This window comes from Vombatus ursinus, unplaced genomic scaffold, assembly GCF_900497805.2.
Source record: "Vombatus ursinus unplaced genomic scaffold, bare-nosed wombat genome assembly UNPS02014258.1, whole genome shotgun sequence".
In the NCBI taxonomy this organism is placed as follows: Eukaryota; Metazoa; Chordata; class Mammalia; order Diprotodontia; family Vombatidae; genus Vombatus; species Vombatus ursinus.
The window spans coordinates 164,320-179,944 of NW_020954036.1; the positions used below are offsets into that span (position 1 = coordinate 164,320).

Below are 15,625 nucleotides of genomic sequence, written 5' to 3' on the forward strand. Positions count from 1 at the left end.
CTTAGATTGTCAAATTCATTGGCTTTTAATTGGGCAAAATAGATCCTAACAACTGCTTTAACTTCATCTACATTGCTTGTGTATTCACCCTTTTCATTTTGATCCCAGTAATTTGGTTTTCTTACTCTTTTTTTAAAATTTAAATAAACCAGTGGTTTATCTTTTTAATTTTTTTTAAAATAAAGCCATTTCTTATTTTTATATATTAGTTCAATGAGTTTCCTGTTTCAATTATGTTAATCTCTCCTTTGAATTTCAGGATTTTTAATTTGTTATTTAATTGGAGTTTTTAATTTGTTCTTCTGGTTTTTTTAGTTGTATGCCAAATCCATTGATCTGTTCTTTCTCTAATTGATTGATGTGGTTAGAGATATAAATTTTCCCCTAAATACTGCTTTAACTGCATCCCAAATTTATGTATGTTGTCTCATTGTTATCATTCTCTTTAATGAATTTATTTATTACATAATGCTTTCTTCTTGGAGGCCTTGATTCTTTAGAATTAGATTATTTCATTTCAAATTAATTTCAATCTGTTTCCATGGCTATTTATTGAATATACTTTTTATTGCATTATGGTCTGAAAAGTCTGCATTTATACTTCTGCTCTTCTGCACTTGGTGTTAAGGTTTTTATGGCCTAATACAATGTCAATTTTTGTGAAGGTGTCTTCTTTCATGTAAAAGAGGTATATTCTTTTCTATTTCCACTTAATTTTCCCTAGTGGTTTATCATATCTAAATTTTCTAAAATTCTTACCATCTTTTTAATTTCTTTTTTATTTATTTTATGGTTAGATATATCTAGTTCTGTGAGGGAAAAGTTGAGCTCCCTCGCTAATATAATTTTACTGTGTTATTTGCTGCTTTAACTCAGTTAGCTTTTCTTTAAGCATTTGAATGCTATTCCATTTGATGCACTAATTTTTAGTATTGTTATCACTTTCTTGTTTATGCTACTTTTTGGCACAACGTAGTTTCACAGCTTATCTCCTTTTTATCACGTCTAGTTTTGCCTTTGCTTTGTCTGAGATAATGTTGGCCTCCCCTACTTTTTTTTTTTGTTTTTGCCTCTGATGCAAAATAAATTCTACTACAGACCTTTATTTTTTCTCTATATGTGTTTCTTGTAAACAACATACTGTTGGATTCTGTTTTTTATTCCATTCTGCTATCCACTTCTGTTTTTATGGGTGAATTCATTCCATTCACATTCACAGTTGTAGTTATTCTGTATTTCTTCCGTCTTATTTTTCTTTCTCTCTCTCTCTTTTTTTACCCTGTTCTTCCTCAAAAGTCTAGTTTGATTTTGACCACTTTCTGTCTTAGTTGGCACTTTCTCCTATCTGGTCCTATTCCTTTCTCTTAGTCCTTTCCCCATCTACTTCCATGTAGTGTAAGATAGATTTCTATAGCAACTGACTGAACATGTCATTCTTTCTTTGAGTCAATTCCAATGAGAATAAAGTTCAAGCATTGCCTGCCACCCTCTCATCTTCTTCTCCATTGTAAAAAGTCTTCCCTTTGTACCTCTTTAATGTGAGATAATTTCCCTTATTCTTCCTTATCCTTTTCCCTTCTCCCAATGCATCCTTTTTTTCACCTCTCCATTTTCTTCAAGATCATTCCAACCTAATCAGTTCACATCCAGGCCCTCTGTCAATGGAGATTTTTTTAAATTATCCTAATAGTAATGGAGTTCTTAGGGGTTATATGTATCATCTTCCCATATAGTAACATAAACAGTTGAAATATATTAAGTGCCTTATTAGTTCTCTTTTACCCTTGTCTTGACTTTGTATGTCAAATTTTATGTTTAGCTGTGGTCTTTTTATCAGGAATGTTTGAAAGACTTCTATTTCCTAAAATGCCCACCCCCCCCCAAATTGTTTTCAGTTTTGCTGGGTGGATTATCCTTGGTTGGAATCCTAGCTTTTTTACCCTCTGGAATGTCATATTTCATGCCATGAACTCCCCTAGTGAGGTAGTTGCTAGATCTTGTGTAAATCCTGTCTATAACTGCATGGTTTTTGAATATTTCTTTCTGGCTATTTGCAGTATTTTCTATTTGATCTGGAAGCTATGGAATTTGGCTTTAATATTCAGACTGTTTTAATTCTGGAATTTCTTTCAGGAGGTGATCAGTGCATTCTTTCACTTTTTGCTTTGCCTTCTGGTTGTATGCTATCAGAGAAGCTTTCCCTAATGATTTCTTTAAATTTGATATATATGCCCTTTTTAAAATTATGGCTTTCAGGGAGTTCAATAATTTTAAATGCTCCCTCCTCCATCTGTTTTCCAAGTCAGTTGTCTTTATGATTAGATATTTCAAATTTTCTTGTATTTTTTCATTCTTTTGATTTTGCTTTAGTGTTTCTCAGTGTTTCATGGTTGCATTGGCTTCTTAAGAATTCATTTTCTTCAGTGGTTTTCTCTTTTTACATTTGGACCATTCTACTTTTTAAGAAATTATTTTCATCAGTGAAATTTGATCCTCTTTTTATTCTTTTATCACTTCTGCTTTTCAAGGCATTCTTTTCTTCAGTGAGGCTTTGTAACTCTTTTACTATTTCGCAAAATTGGTTTTTAAGGTATTATTTTTTTCATTATTTTTGCACTTCTTTGACAAAGCTGTTAATTTATTGATTGATCCATTAATTAATTACTTAATTTTTACATTTTGAGTTCCAAGTTGTCTCTGTTCCTCCCAACCCCATTTAATGGAAAACCAACATGTGATATATATATATATATGTATATATATATGTGTGTGTGTGTGTGTGTATGCATATATACACACATATACATATGCATATATATGTGTATACATATGTATATATATGGAATTACAGAATACATATTTCCATTCATTAGTTCTTTCTCTGGAGGCAGATAGCATTTTCCTTCATAAATCCTTCACAGTTAATATAAATGATCATATCACTCAGAATAGCTTAGTCATTCGCCTTTACTCCTCAAACAAGGCTCTTGTTACTATATATAACATTCTCTTGGTTTTATACATTTCACTCTTCATTATTTCATGCAAGTCTTTCCATGTTTTCCTAAAATTCTCCTACTCATCATTTCTTATAGCACAGTAGTATTCCATCACAATCATATACCACAACTTTTTCAGCCACTCCACAATTATTGTGCATCCCCTCAATTTCCAATTCTTTGCCACCACTAAGAAAGCTGCTATAAATATTGTGAAACATAGAGATGCTTTTCCCTCTTACCTGATAACCTTGGGAAACATACCTAGTGGTGTTACTGCAAAGTCAAAGAATATGCACAATTTTACAATTCTTTGGCCATAATTCCAAATTTCTCTCAAAAATAATGGGATCAGTTCACAGTTTTATCAACAGTATATTAGTGTCCCAATTTTGTGACAGCCCCACCAACATTTTTCACCATTTCCTTCTTTTATTTTAGACGATCTGATTTTCTAATGAAAACTGTCTGCCCATATCTGTTAACCATTTATGAATCACAGAATGACTCATATTCTTATAAATTTGACACATTTTTCTATATATTTGAATTATGAAAGATTTATCCAAAAAACTGGCTATAAATTCTCTCCATTTCTCTGCTTTTCCTTGAAATCTGGTCTACATTGGGTTTATTTTTACAAAATCTTTTTAACTTGTTGTGACAAAAATTATTCATTTTACACCCCACAATGCTCTCTATCATTTTTCTATTCATAAATTCTTCTGTTATTCATAATTTTGATTGGTAATATGTTCCATACTCCTCTAATTTTCTTATGATTTTTTCCATTTGTGTCTAGGTTATGTGTCTATTTTGACCTTATCTTGGTAAACAATTTGTAATACTGATCTATACCTAGTTTCTTCCAGATTGTGTTCTGCTTTACCCAGAAACTTTTATCAAATAGTGCATTCTTATTCTTAAAGTTTAGAATTTTGCATTTATCAAACAGGAAGTTAATATATTCTCTTTTTTTTTTACTGTATATTACATACATGCACTATTCCACTGATCCACCATTTCATTTTGAGCCAGTATTAGATGATATTGAATATTACTGCTTTGTTTTATGGTTTAAGATCTGGTACTACTACACTTCTTTCTTTTACATTTTTTATTAATTTATTTGATATTATTTAATTTTTATTCTTTGAAATGAATTGTTATTTTTTACAGCTCAATAAAATTTTTGGTAGTTTTATCGAGATGGCATTGAATAAGTAGATTGATTTATGTAGAATTGCATTTTGAGTATAGTGTCTCTGCCCAACCATAAACAATGTTTCTCCAATTATTTAAATCTGGCATTATTGATATAGCATGCTTTATAATTATATTAATATAGTTCCTGGGTTTTTCTTGGTAAGTATAGTCCAAAGTGCAACATGTCATCTCTGGTTATTTCAAATGAAACATCTCTTGCTATCTCTTCTTGCAGAGGTTTCTTGGTAATATGTAGAAAAGCTGATGATTTATGTGAGTTTATTTTATATCCTGCTACTTTGCCAAAATTATTAATTATTTCAATTATTTTGAGATGAATCTCTAGGATTTTTCAAGAATTCCATCTTGTCATCTGCTATTGTTAACATTTCTTGTACAATATTGAATAATAGTGATGATAATGGGCATCATTACTTTTTTCTCTTCTTTATTTTCACCTTTCTCTCCCAGTGTTGACTTTGATTCACATCAACCAAAAGAGTCAAAGAAAACTCAATAAACAGTACTTTAGTTGCCTCAAACATAAAATTAGAATTTGCTCAATGGAAATAATGCTGGTAGTTTTATTTATCTCTTTTAGTCTTTCTTCACAACTTAAATGCTTCAATAGATTCACATATTTTTCATAAAAGTATATCATGAATGACATTCCAAATAGAAAGGGGACTCAGACCATTCCATGAGTGTATTCTTCCTCCCTAAAATAGCTGTGTCCCTTAGCATGTTACTGTGGTGGCCTTCCTAGCTTTGCTGCTCCCAGACCCTCTGGACTCAGCACCTCTAGTTGCTAAGCTGTTTGCACTCTTTGTGGTGTCCCTACCTCTTTCCCAGAACACAAGGACTACTTGGGACTTAATTATTCCTATGGTATTTGTGGGCTCAGTGAATAACTACACTGGCTATTCATGTGTCTTGGCATTTACATCCTCATGATCTGCAAAAAAATATTCTATACCAGTTCCCTTGGTAAGCTTCTCACTCAGTGATTCAGTCAAACTACTCTGGCCCCTACTCTAGTTACCAGTTGTAAAGAAACAAACCCAAATAGGAAGGGAGCCAGATCCCATTATTCTACATGTGGTTTTCTCAATTTTTATTAGTTCACTTGGTCTTTAAAGACACAAAGGGTCTCCACCTCAGCAATGTTACCAAAAAGTTTGGGTTATCGAACAAGAAATTTTACTACTATAGTACTTGTCCATTGTTATGTAAATCAGTATCAGTACAAATGTATGCCTAATTAAGAGAGAGGGAAAGAGACAGAGAGACAAAGAGAGAGACAGAGAAAAAGAGAAGGGAGGAGAGAGACAGAGAGACAAAGATACAGACAGAGAGAGGGATAGAGACAGAGAGAGATGGAGAGAGAGAGAGAGAGAGAAAGAGAGAGAGAAGGAATTTTATAATAACCTCCTAATTGACTTTCCCTCATCAAATCTCTCCTCTGCCTTTAATTCCTTCATAGAACTACTTGAACAATATTTTTATATACATATCTAAACTTATCATCCCTTCTCCATTCAAAATCCACTATTGTCACCTTAAATCCTGCTACATCCTCAATAAAGTACATATTCCTTAGCCTGACATTCAAAGCCTATCACAACTGGTCACCTCCTTATACTTCCAATCCGATCTCATATCACTTCCCTCACCACATCAGCCACACTCTAGACTATTGTTTTCCTTTTATACATTAATTCAATTAAATAATCACTTATTAAGCATGTACAATGTGTAAAGCATTATATTAGACATTGGAGACATAAAGACAAACACATAAAAGTTTCTGCCCTGAAGGAGTGTACTTTCTATATATGAACACATAATTGAATATTATGAGACTTACAAGTCAGGGAAGCTTCCTAAATTTTATTCAAATAAAACATTAGCCTTGATATGTAACTGATTCCCATTAATCTAAACATGGGAACAAGACATATCATTGTGGTGCTATTTCTACTTTATAGCTGAGGTAATAGTCTCTACATTTCTAGCATTGAACTTCAGGGTTCAATCAATGCTCAGTACTTCATTTTAAGAAGAAGCAATTAGTTAACATGTTTTCTAATACTGTCAACAATCTGAGATAGAGATCTTAGACAATGTGATATGGCACGAGTAAATTTTGGAGGGAAAACACGGTTAATGGAAGGCTGACATGAGTGGTATATTACATTAGGATGTTCTAATGGGGAAGAATGTTGATGACATAAATTGTTGAGATTTGGGTAAGAGGGGCAGGCAAGTCAGCAAGGGAAACTGACAAGAAAAAATATGGCTTTCCCAAATTAACAATGTTGCCCAAATCTGACTTGTGTCTCAAAGGGAATAAATTATTGATGTGAAGAAGCAGAAAATTTATTTGAGATCTCAGTGACTTTTAAATATGCTACTTGCACCGGGAAACTAACCAGTCCTTCCTGATTTTCTTCAGTGCATCCTTCACATCCTTATTCCTCAGGCTATAGATCCAGGGGTTTAGCATAGGGATGACTGTGGTATAGGTCACTGAGGAGACTTTCTGTTCAGTGATGTTGCTGGTTGACGCAGGCTGACAGTACATAAAAATGATGGAGCCATACAGGACGGCGACGGATGCTAGGTGGGATCCACAGGTGCTGAAGGCTTTAGACCTGCCCTTAGCACAATGGATACTGAGGATGCTGGAGAGGATGAAAACATAAGAGATCAAGATGGGTAGAGTTGTTATCAATGAGTTGATCACAACCAGAAGGGTCACCAAAAGCTCATTGATATAGGTGCTAGAGCAGGAGAGCTTCAAAAGGGGAGAAATGTCACAAAAATAATGACTAATAACATTGTTTCCACAGAAGGACAGTCTGGCTAGACCACTTGTATGTGTAATGGCTCCAAAGACCCCCATAGTATACACTCCTATCACTAGCAGGAAGCAGATATTCTGGGACATGGCACTGTTATAGATCAAGGGGCTACAGATGGCGACATAACGATCATAGGCCATGGCTGTCAGCATGTAGCAGTCAGCAATACCAAAAGTACAGAAGAAAAAGAACTGAGTCAAGCACCCTGAGTAAGAGATGATGTTCTTCTCTGACACAAAGCTCACCAACATTTTGGGGATAATGACAGAGGAGTAGCAAAGATCAATGAAGGACAAATTACTAAGAAAATAGTACATAGGGGTATGAAGCTGAGAACTGATCCTTATAAGAAGGAGTAAGCCCATGTTCCCCATCATGGTGATAATGTATATTTGTAGGAAGAGTAAGAAGAGGGGGAGCTGGAGTTCTGACTGGTCTGTTAATCCCATGAGGATAAAGTTTGTCACCATGGAATGATTCCCTATATCCATTGTCCTTTGAAATTTGAGGTGAGAATCTGTGGAGATGGGAAAAAAATGTTATTAGACAGAGATGACTATTTCCCAATGTCTGCTGACCTAAGATCTCATGAATGATATGATTCTTCTTGAGCTCAACAGCAGCAGCAAACACAAATACCCACATGTACTCATAAACTATTATTATAAACCTAGATCATAGCATCTAAATCTAAGATTCAAAAACATTTTAAATATCCTATAATTGAATCAATAGCAAAACAAGAAATTCTGTCTACAATAAAAACAAGTTTTATGAAATTAAGAGCTCCATCAAGTTAAGAAATCTCACAAGGAGATGAAGATAGAACAAAACAATGGATATAATATAAAATAAATTTATTTTTCTGGAGGACAGAATAATAACACATTACCATAAACAAAAAAGAAAACCTGAAAATTCCTCAAATGGAGAGATTTAGAAGCAACAATAACAATTGTGACAGATCTAGAGAGGAAATCAAAGAGAGAAAATTTAATGATCATTGAAATTCCTAAAAATTGTGAGAAAGAAAATAATCTGATTTCTATATTTCAGAAAACATAAACTAAATGGTAGTTTGATCATATTCATTGTAGAATAATCTAAAATTCAACTTTTCAAGATATAAGAATAGCAAGCTTCAAGAACATAATAGCCTGGAAATGCTAATATAGTAGTTCAGACCAAAGGTACCATGAATATGATGAATGCAGAGACCCATAGGAAAAAATAAATGTATGTAAAGTGAATTCAGTAAGAAGAATCAGGAAAACAATATACACAATTATCACAACAATGTTTGAAAGAACAAACATAAAATAATTGAAATTAATTGACACAAAATTATAAAGACCAAGTTTGCCCCAAAGAAGAAATCAGAGAAAGTGTTTACTCATCTTCTTTGAATATGTAGGGCTATAGGTATGGAATCAGGCTGTTTTTTTTTTTAAGTTTTTAGTTGTTTAATTGAACTGTCCCTCTGTTTCTCTCTCTCATTTTTATGATGAATGATGGCTCTTTGAAAGGGGTAGTAGGGACAGCAATCTTGCAAACTGTAGGTCATATAAAAACAAATATTATCAAGAAAATTTGTTATAAAAATAAAGGTATTATATTTCAAAAAAATCAGTTCCATTTTATAATATTTTCCAGAAAATTGTGAAATCACAGAAAAAGTGGAAATTAAATATTTTAGAGTTCCCCTCCATTCCACCACTTCTGAGAATTGTACGGAGGTGTGAAGTCATTGATGTGAAGGATTGCCAAGGACAAAGCAAATAAGTAACTAATCCATAAATTCCTTTACAATATTTCCTGGGGCACTATGGAATTGGGTAACTTCTCAGTCACAGGTTTAATGTGTATCACAAACAGGTTTGAACCTAGGTGTTCATGACTCCAAAGCTTCTCCTCTATGACATTGTGCCTCTCATTTGAAATTCTCATTGCTCCCATAAGAATAGAAGCTGATTACTATTTTCTCTTTTTTTTCTTTTTTGCTCTGATTCTTCTTTCACAACATGACTAATGTGGAAATATGTTTAATATGTTTGTACATGTACAGACTGTATCATATTGCATGCCATCTGGGGAGAGGGAGGTGAAGGAGAGAGAAAAAAGTTTGGAATTCAAAATCTCATAAAAGTGAATGTTGCAAAGTAAAAAAATAAAAGATTTCAGCTCAAAAAAATAAATCTTCAAAAAAAAGAATAGAAGCTAAAATGGTCTCTTTTCTTGACTATTACAAAAGTCTATTACTGGTCTCTCCTCCTGATCTCTCTCTGTCTCCCCTCTAATGAATCCTTCATGTCACATCCAGAATAAACTTCCTAAGTATAGCCCTGCTCAGGTTGCTACTATTTTCAAACATCATTAGTGACTTCAGAGTGTACATTAAGCAAATTTCAGATACCACAGTCAATCAAGGTCATTCACAATTTGAGGCACTTACCTATCCAAGTTCCCTGCTATGCATTCTAAAATTCATTCATTCTTTTGCTTCTTCATTTGACAAAAATTATTCAGTAGCAAAATAATGCACAGGAGATATTATTGAAGTTTGTATAAGACATAGTGTCTTAATCAACCAACAAGTTTTTATTAAGCACTTACTGTGTGCCAGGTACTGTGTGTGATAGGAGTTGGAGATCTAAATGACAAAGAATCTTGTACCTTATAAGTTTCCAGTCTAGTAGGGGTGAAAGTGATTGAATAAACCCAGTTTCTTAGAAAGACCTTGGGTGAAGGACCTGGATTCAAATCATAGTACCACTACTTAATACCTGTGTGACATTGGAAGATTAATTACATTCTTAGAGCTTCGAATTTCCTCATTTGTAAAAGACAGAGCTGGACAAGATGAACTCCAAATTTCTTTCCAGTTCTAAATTTATCATGCAACAACCTAATGAAATCAAAATATATAAAATTGATGTTTCTAAGACCATTTTTAACTCTGCTAACTTCTGATAGACATTTAACACATTAGCATGAATATCTCAGCTCTCAGTTATCTCCTCTTAAGTTGATCATGATGTATAAATACAGCCATAAACATATGTAAGATCAATGAACTTCTCAAAACACCCCTCCCCTTTGTCATGTTAACATGTACATCAATACTTCAGAAAAATGTAATTCCATCACTTTGGGTACCCCCTTCAGTGACTAAGATTACAACTGGGAGAAATTAACATTTCTCTCTTATATTTAATAACTAATTATTGAATTAGTACCAGGGTTTTTTTTTTCCCTTTTCTACTCATTCACAAACCAAGTAGCATGGGAAATCTCTCTTAAAGATTTACCCAGGCCAAGATCTGGTCAGACAGTAAAAGAAGTTCCAAGTTTGGATTAAAGGTTGTATTCTTGCTCATTGGATTTGCTCATGAAGGTCTAGGGAAATGCTGATTTCCTCTTTTGTCAAGCAGGTGATATGGAAATGGATAAGTCTCTTTGATCATGATTTGAGTGATCCAATCACATATCTCAACACCCTCATTTTAATATAGTCCACCTCCCATTGTGTTAACCAATCAGAGTTGATTTATACCCCTCAGGAACATATACTCATTGAAGGGCATACATAAGTGCACCACCATAAGGGGTGTTTGATCTAAGAGAGAGGTCCAAATGACCATCCTTTTATCAATAAGCATGCAAGTCTTATTAATGAAATTATTAAAATACCCAGAAACTATATCTCTCTGAATTTCTTAATTGTCACACAGACTCTTTTTAATTTAGACTAGTGGTGTGCATGATGTTCAACCTCATAAAGAGAAGCACACAGGTAGCAAATATCTTTTAATGTTGCATTTTATAAAAAAAATATTTTAATATTTCTTTATTTCCTAATTTCATTGAATATTTCTCCCCTCCTCAGAGTAATTTTCTTTTGATAGTTTTTGGAGATCTCTATTCTTTTGAGTATATTGAGAAAATGAAATGTCTGATTCAAAGAATATCAGGGAGGCCATTGTCACTGGATCAAAGAGCATGTGCTAGGGTATAACTATATGAATACTTCAGTTGGGGCAGGTTATGAAATACTTTGAATTCCCAAGTTTTCTTTCAGCCAAAGACAAGATTTATGAGAACATCTACCATAGTGGCCAGACTCTTAAGGAATCTGAGCGTTACTGATTTATTGGCTAGATTATAAGAATCTGAGGAGTGGCTAGATTATAAAAATCTAAGGAGTGACTAGATTTTAAGAATCTGAGCCTTGAATACCAAAGAGAGAATTTTATATATTATTCTGGAAGTGATAGGGAACAACAAGAGTTCGTTGAGTCAGGGGAGATATTCAGTTTTAGGAAGATTACTTTGACTTTGGGGTGGTGGATGAAATGGAGTGGAGATACTTGCAACAGGAAGACCAACTAATGGACTATTGCAATAGTTTGGGCGTGAGATGATGAAGACCTACACCAGGGTAGTGAGAGGGAGAGAAGAGGGGACATGCGTTAGATATTACAAAAGTAAAATTTACAGGCATTGGCAAAATATTGGAAATAGGGATAAGAAAGAATAGAAGGATAAGGATGAAACCTATGTTGTGAGCATGGATGCCTAGAAAGGTAGTGGTGCCTTTAAAAGAGAAGGTTTTTTTTTTCCCAAAAAATAAATAGTTTGAAGAAAAAGTAATGAGTTAAATTTTGGACATGTTGAGTTAAAGATGTCTATTGGATATTCAATAGAAAGTGTCGAATAGCAGTTGAAAAGGAAAGACTGAAGGTCAGTAGAAAAATTACGGCTAGATAAATAAATCTGAGAGTGATCAGCAAAGGCATGATTATTGAATTAATGGGAATTGATGAGATTATCAAATGAAATAGCAGAGAGGAGTGCAAAGATAGAAAATTACAAATATAAAAAAACAGGATTTATGGGCAACATTTTAGGCAAAAGTTTAGTGTATGATTTGAGGAAAATCTCCAGTCATGTCTACCACTATGATGACTTTCATCTTTTGAGAACCATCAGGCCTGATAAGTCTAAGGATTTCCTGAGAGAGCTGCAATGCAGACAATAGACTGAGTGTAGGAGCTCTGACATGACAATGCCACAGAAAAGCAAAACAGTTAATGATATGTAGATCCTGGCTTTCTGGGTTGGCAAATCTTATCCTTAATCACATTTAGAAACAGCAGCAGAGGAAGACTTTGGGAGGACCTGGTCTGGAGGGAAGATTATCAATCCAAAAATAGCTGTCCAAAGGAGAATTCCCTGCTTGTGGTTATCTCATGCACACATTGTCTTGTTGCATTACAACTCTGGCTCCTATATATGTCCTGTCTTCCATTGATAGAATGTAAGCTCCTTGAAGGCAAAGTACTGTTGTAGTTCTGTATTTGCATCACCAGTACTTTGTATCCCTCAAGCCCAGTACTTGGCTCATTGAAGTGTTTAACTCACTATCTTAATTCATTCTTTTGAACTCCTAGGGCTCACTGACTGTCATGAATTGAAATAATAAAAGACATAGAATGTCACTTCTGCCAAGAAAAAGATAAGAGATTTTTCCTGAGTCAAATAAGTGGCAAGAACAGAGGGTAGGCTGAGAGAATTGAGGGAATTAGAACTGCAAGTGGTAGTGGGAATGGAGTGAACCACACTGACCCTGTCTTGTGACTCGATTCTGGAGCTAGCTCAGTTCTCTTTCTATTCATGATGGGTCTAGTCCAATTTCTGTCTTGTAAGAAAACTTTATTGAATTGAGGGAATTGTGAGAGGACTTTGTTGCATTGTCTAAACCTAGTCTTGCATGGCTGGGAAGCTGGACCATTATTGCTTAGAGACTCTTAACTAAGGACCTAGGTTATGCTAAAAAGAAACTGGGTCAGATCCAAAGATTGATGCAAGGAGTTTTCCCACAGTAATGCATCTCAAACAATTCATATGTTTTATCTGAAAACTGGGTCCATACTTATCAATCAGTTAGTTTCTATGTTCCTTTGATTATTTACAGATGCCTGGAGAAAGAGAGACATCTCTTTTTGTGATTTCAGTGAATTTTGCCCATTCACTCTCCCCCTTCCCAACTTAGAAAATCCCTAATCGCCTAATCTTGTCGCTGATTAGAAATCAGATTACCAAATTCTGTATACTGGTTAATTGTTTTCTTTTCATTAATTGGTGCTATTTGATTCATTTTTTTAATGCATAAAAAATTGGTCTCACCCTGTATTCTGGGTCTAGTGTCAAAGCTGATGAGGCCTTATCCCTGTTTGTTGATCAATTGGCATGTATTGCTGAATAAATCAATATACTTGGAAACTTGCGTGTTTGTTTCCTCTTTCATCTTTTACCTGCAGCAAGGCAGTGATGGACACAGAGAAGTATGTTTGTCTGTGATCAAGGACAAGCAAGCATGCAAGTTCTCAGCAAGGTGTGAATATTGTATCCACTGTTCCTCCCTTGTAGTGGTTTTAAGCCTTCACAGTAACTTGTGTGCCTTGACATCTACAAAACAAATACCACCTTGCCATGGAGAGCTGGAATTTTGACATTAAAAATTGGGCATTTATAAAAACTAATATTATAAAGTACCCTTTATTATAGTAATTGCTTATTTTTCACTAGGTTCACATTGATGAAAAAAGAGGGTGGATGAAATAAGCAAGTGGGACAACTCTCTCCATCATCTAAGCATATACCAGGAAGGATAGAGAAAGGGGTCTACTTCTAGTCTCATCTCACTAAGTTCAAACATATCATCAGTGTGTGTCTCAGGAATCCCTACACACTCTCTAGTTTAAAACTACTTTTTAGTTCAAGTATATGAAATTTGGTTACTTGCCTTATTCTTGTCAGGATTAGAAGAGTCAGGGCACTGATGATGCTTTTCCTCAATCTCTTATAATATGAGAATAATTCATAAAGCTTATTGACACAGCGATTGTCAATTGCCAGGATTTTGATGATAATGCTTCAAAGGTGGGAAATTTCTGAAAAAGTAGAGAATAAAATAAATAAAACAAAATAAAAATAATCTTTTTCAACAAACTACCAAGTAGAAGCAGGAGAAACCACCACCTTTTCTCTGAGCTGCTTAGTTCTAGGTGAAGAAGGATTTTTATTTGTCCAATGAATATCTCAATGAAAATTTCTCCAAGAAAATGTATGAAAACAGCTCATGCTTCAGTTTTTCTTCACTCCAGAGCTTGATCTCCCTGGGAAAGAGGCAATTGCATGGAGTAGGTTTGTCTCTAATTAATGACATTCCCATGAGCATTTATGGTATCTAGAGAAGAACTGAACTCCTTTGTTGGTAGAGTGAGCAAGAGTCATGGTTAAGTGTGGAGGTGAAGGTACCGGGGTCAGGAAAAAAACAGGGAATCTCCCTAGACATTTCTGTGGGGTGTTCCCTCAGTTCATTATTCTCCTGATTTCCTTCACCTTAGGAACTGAGAGTGTTTTCCTACAGAGCATAGTATTACCTATTCCTTAAACACTCCCTTATTCTTTGCTTCATAATTAAGTTCAACTGTTTGGGTTTTCGTCTTTTCTACTATTATCATAAAATAAGCCTAATATTTCTTTTTAGATAAACTTGTTCAATTAAATATGATTCAGCAAGTATTTATTAAGCATCAATCATGTATGAAGACAATAGACATAAAAAGGAGGTAATAAATATTTTCTAGTACTCACTATGTCCCAGGCAATGTGCTATGCAATTTTCAAATATTATCTTATTTAATCTTCACAATAATCCTGTGAGTTAAGTGTTATCATTATTCCTATTTTACTGTTGAAGAAACTGAAGTGGGCAGAAGTTAAGAGGTTGAGGACACAGGTCACACAGCTAATGTCTGAGTCTAAATTTGATGTCAGGTTCTCCTGATTTCAGACCCAGCCCTCTATCCATTACCTCACCAGCTACATAAAGACAAAAACAAAATAAATTTTGTCTTCAAGTGGTTTACTTTCTGCTAATGAAAAAGTATATGGCCATAGGTAAATACAAAATAATCCAAGGAGGGGAAGAATTCAGTGATCTGGATTTTTCTCTGTCATTCAATTGAGCTTAATTCAACAAGCATTTCTTAAGGGCTTAATATGTGTGGTGTTCAGTATTATGTACTAGGAGAACTAATCAAATTCATCTTTGGTTCCAATTGATTTATTCTAATGATTCTTGTTATAAGAGAAGAAGAATGAAGAAGTTTTTAGGGTTTTTTAAACAAATTCAAATAACTTAGAATTATTGCATTAAAATCAGAGAACAAGAAAGGTTCATAAAAGTGATCTTGTTCAACTCTTCAAAGTCATAACTAGAGTCACCATAATCCTTATGTGAGAGCAGAGCCTTGAAGTAATTTCAAGTATTATATGCAAGTTCAACTGTGCATAAGGAAGGATGATGATGTATGCATGCACTGGCAGATTCTATGCTCCTGGAGGCAGCCTGTGGATGACAGACACTGATATCAGCAGTGACCAAAGATGAAGGCATGTGTTTCCCTTCATTAAAATGTTGTTCAAGGTAAGACCTAGTCCAGAGGGGAATCTTAATATTTGGGATGGAATAGAAAGAAGATCCAGTAT

General features: G+C 34.3%; 1 protein-coding gene across 1 annotated transcript; it reads right to left on the reverse strand.

The window, feature by feature from the left end:
• Positions 1-6,615: 6,615 nt before the first annotated feature.
• LOC114042104 (olfactory receptor 8D1-like) lies at positions 6,616-7,599 on the reverse strand. Its single transcript, XM_027860788.1, has one exon. It carries the CDS (start codon positions 7,558-7,560, stop codon positions 6,616-6,618), a length of 945 nt encoding a protein of 314 aa, XP_027716589.1. The 5' UTR covers positions 7,561-7,599.
• Positions 7,600-15,625: the final 8,026 nt, after the last annotated feature.

What these genes read in the sequence shown, in the direction of transcription:
- LOC114042104 (XM_027860788.1), bottom strand. Translation starts at nt 7,560, where the DNA reads ATGGATATAGGGAATCATTCCATGGTGACAAACTTTATCCTCATGGGA.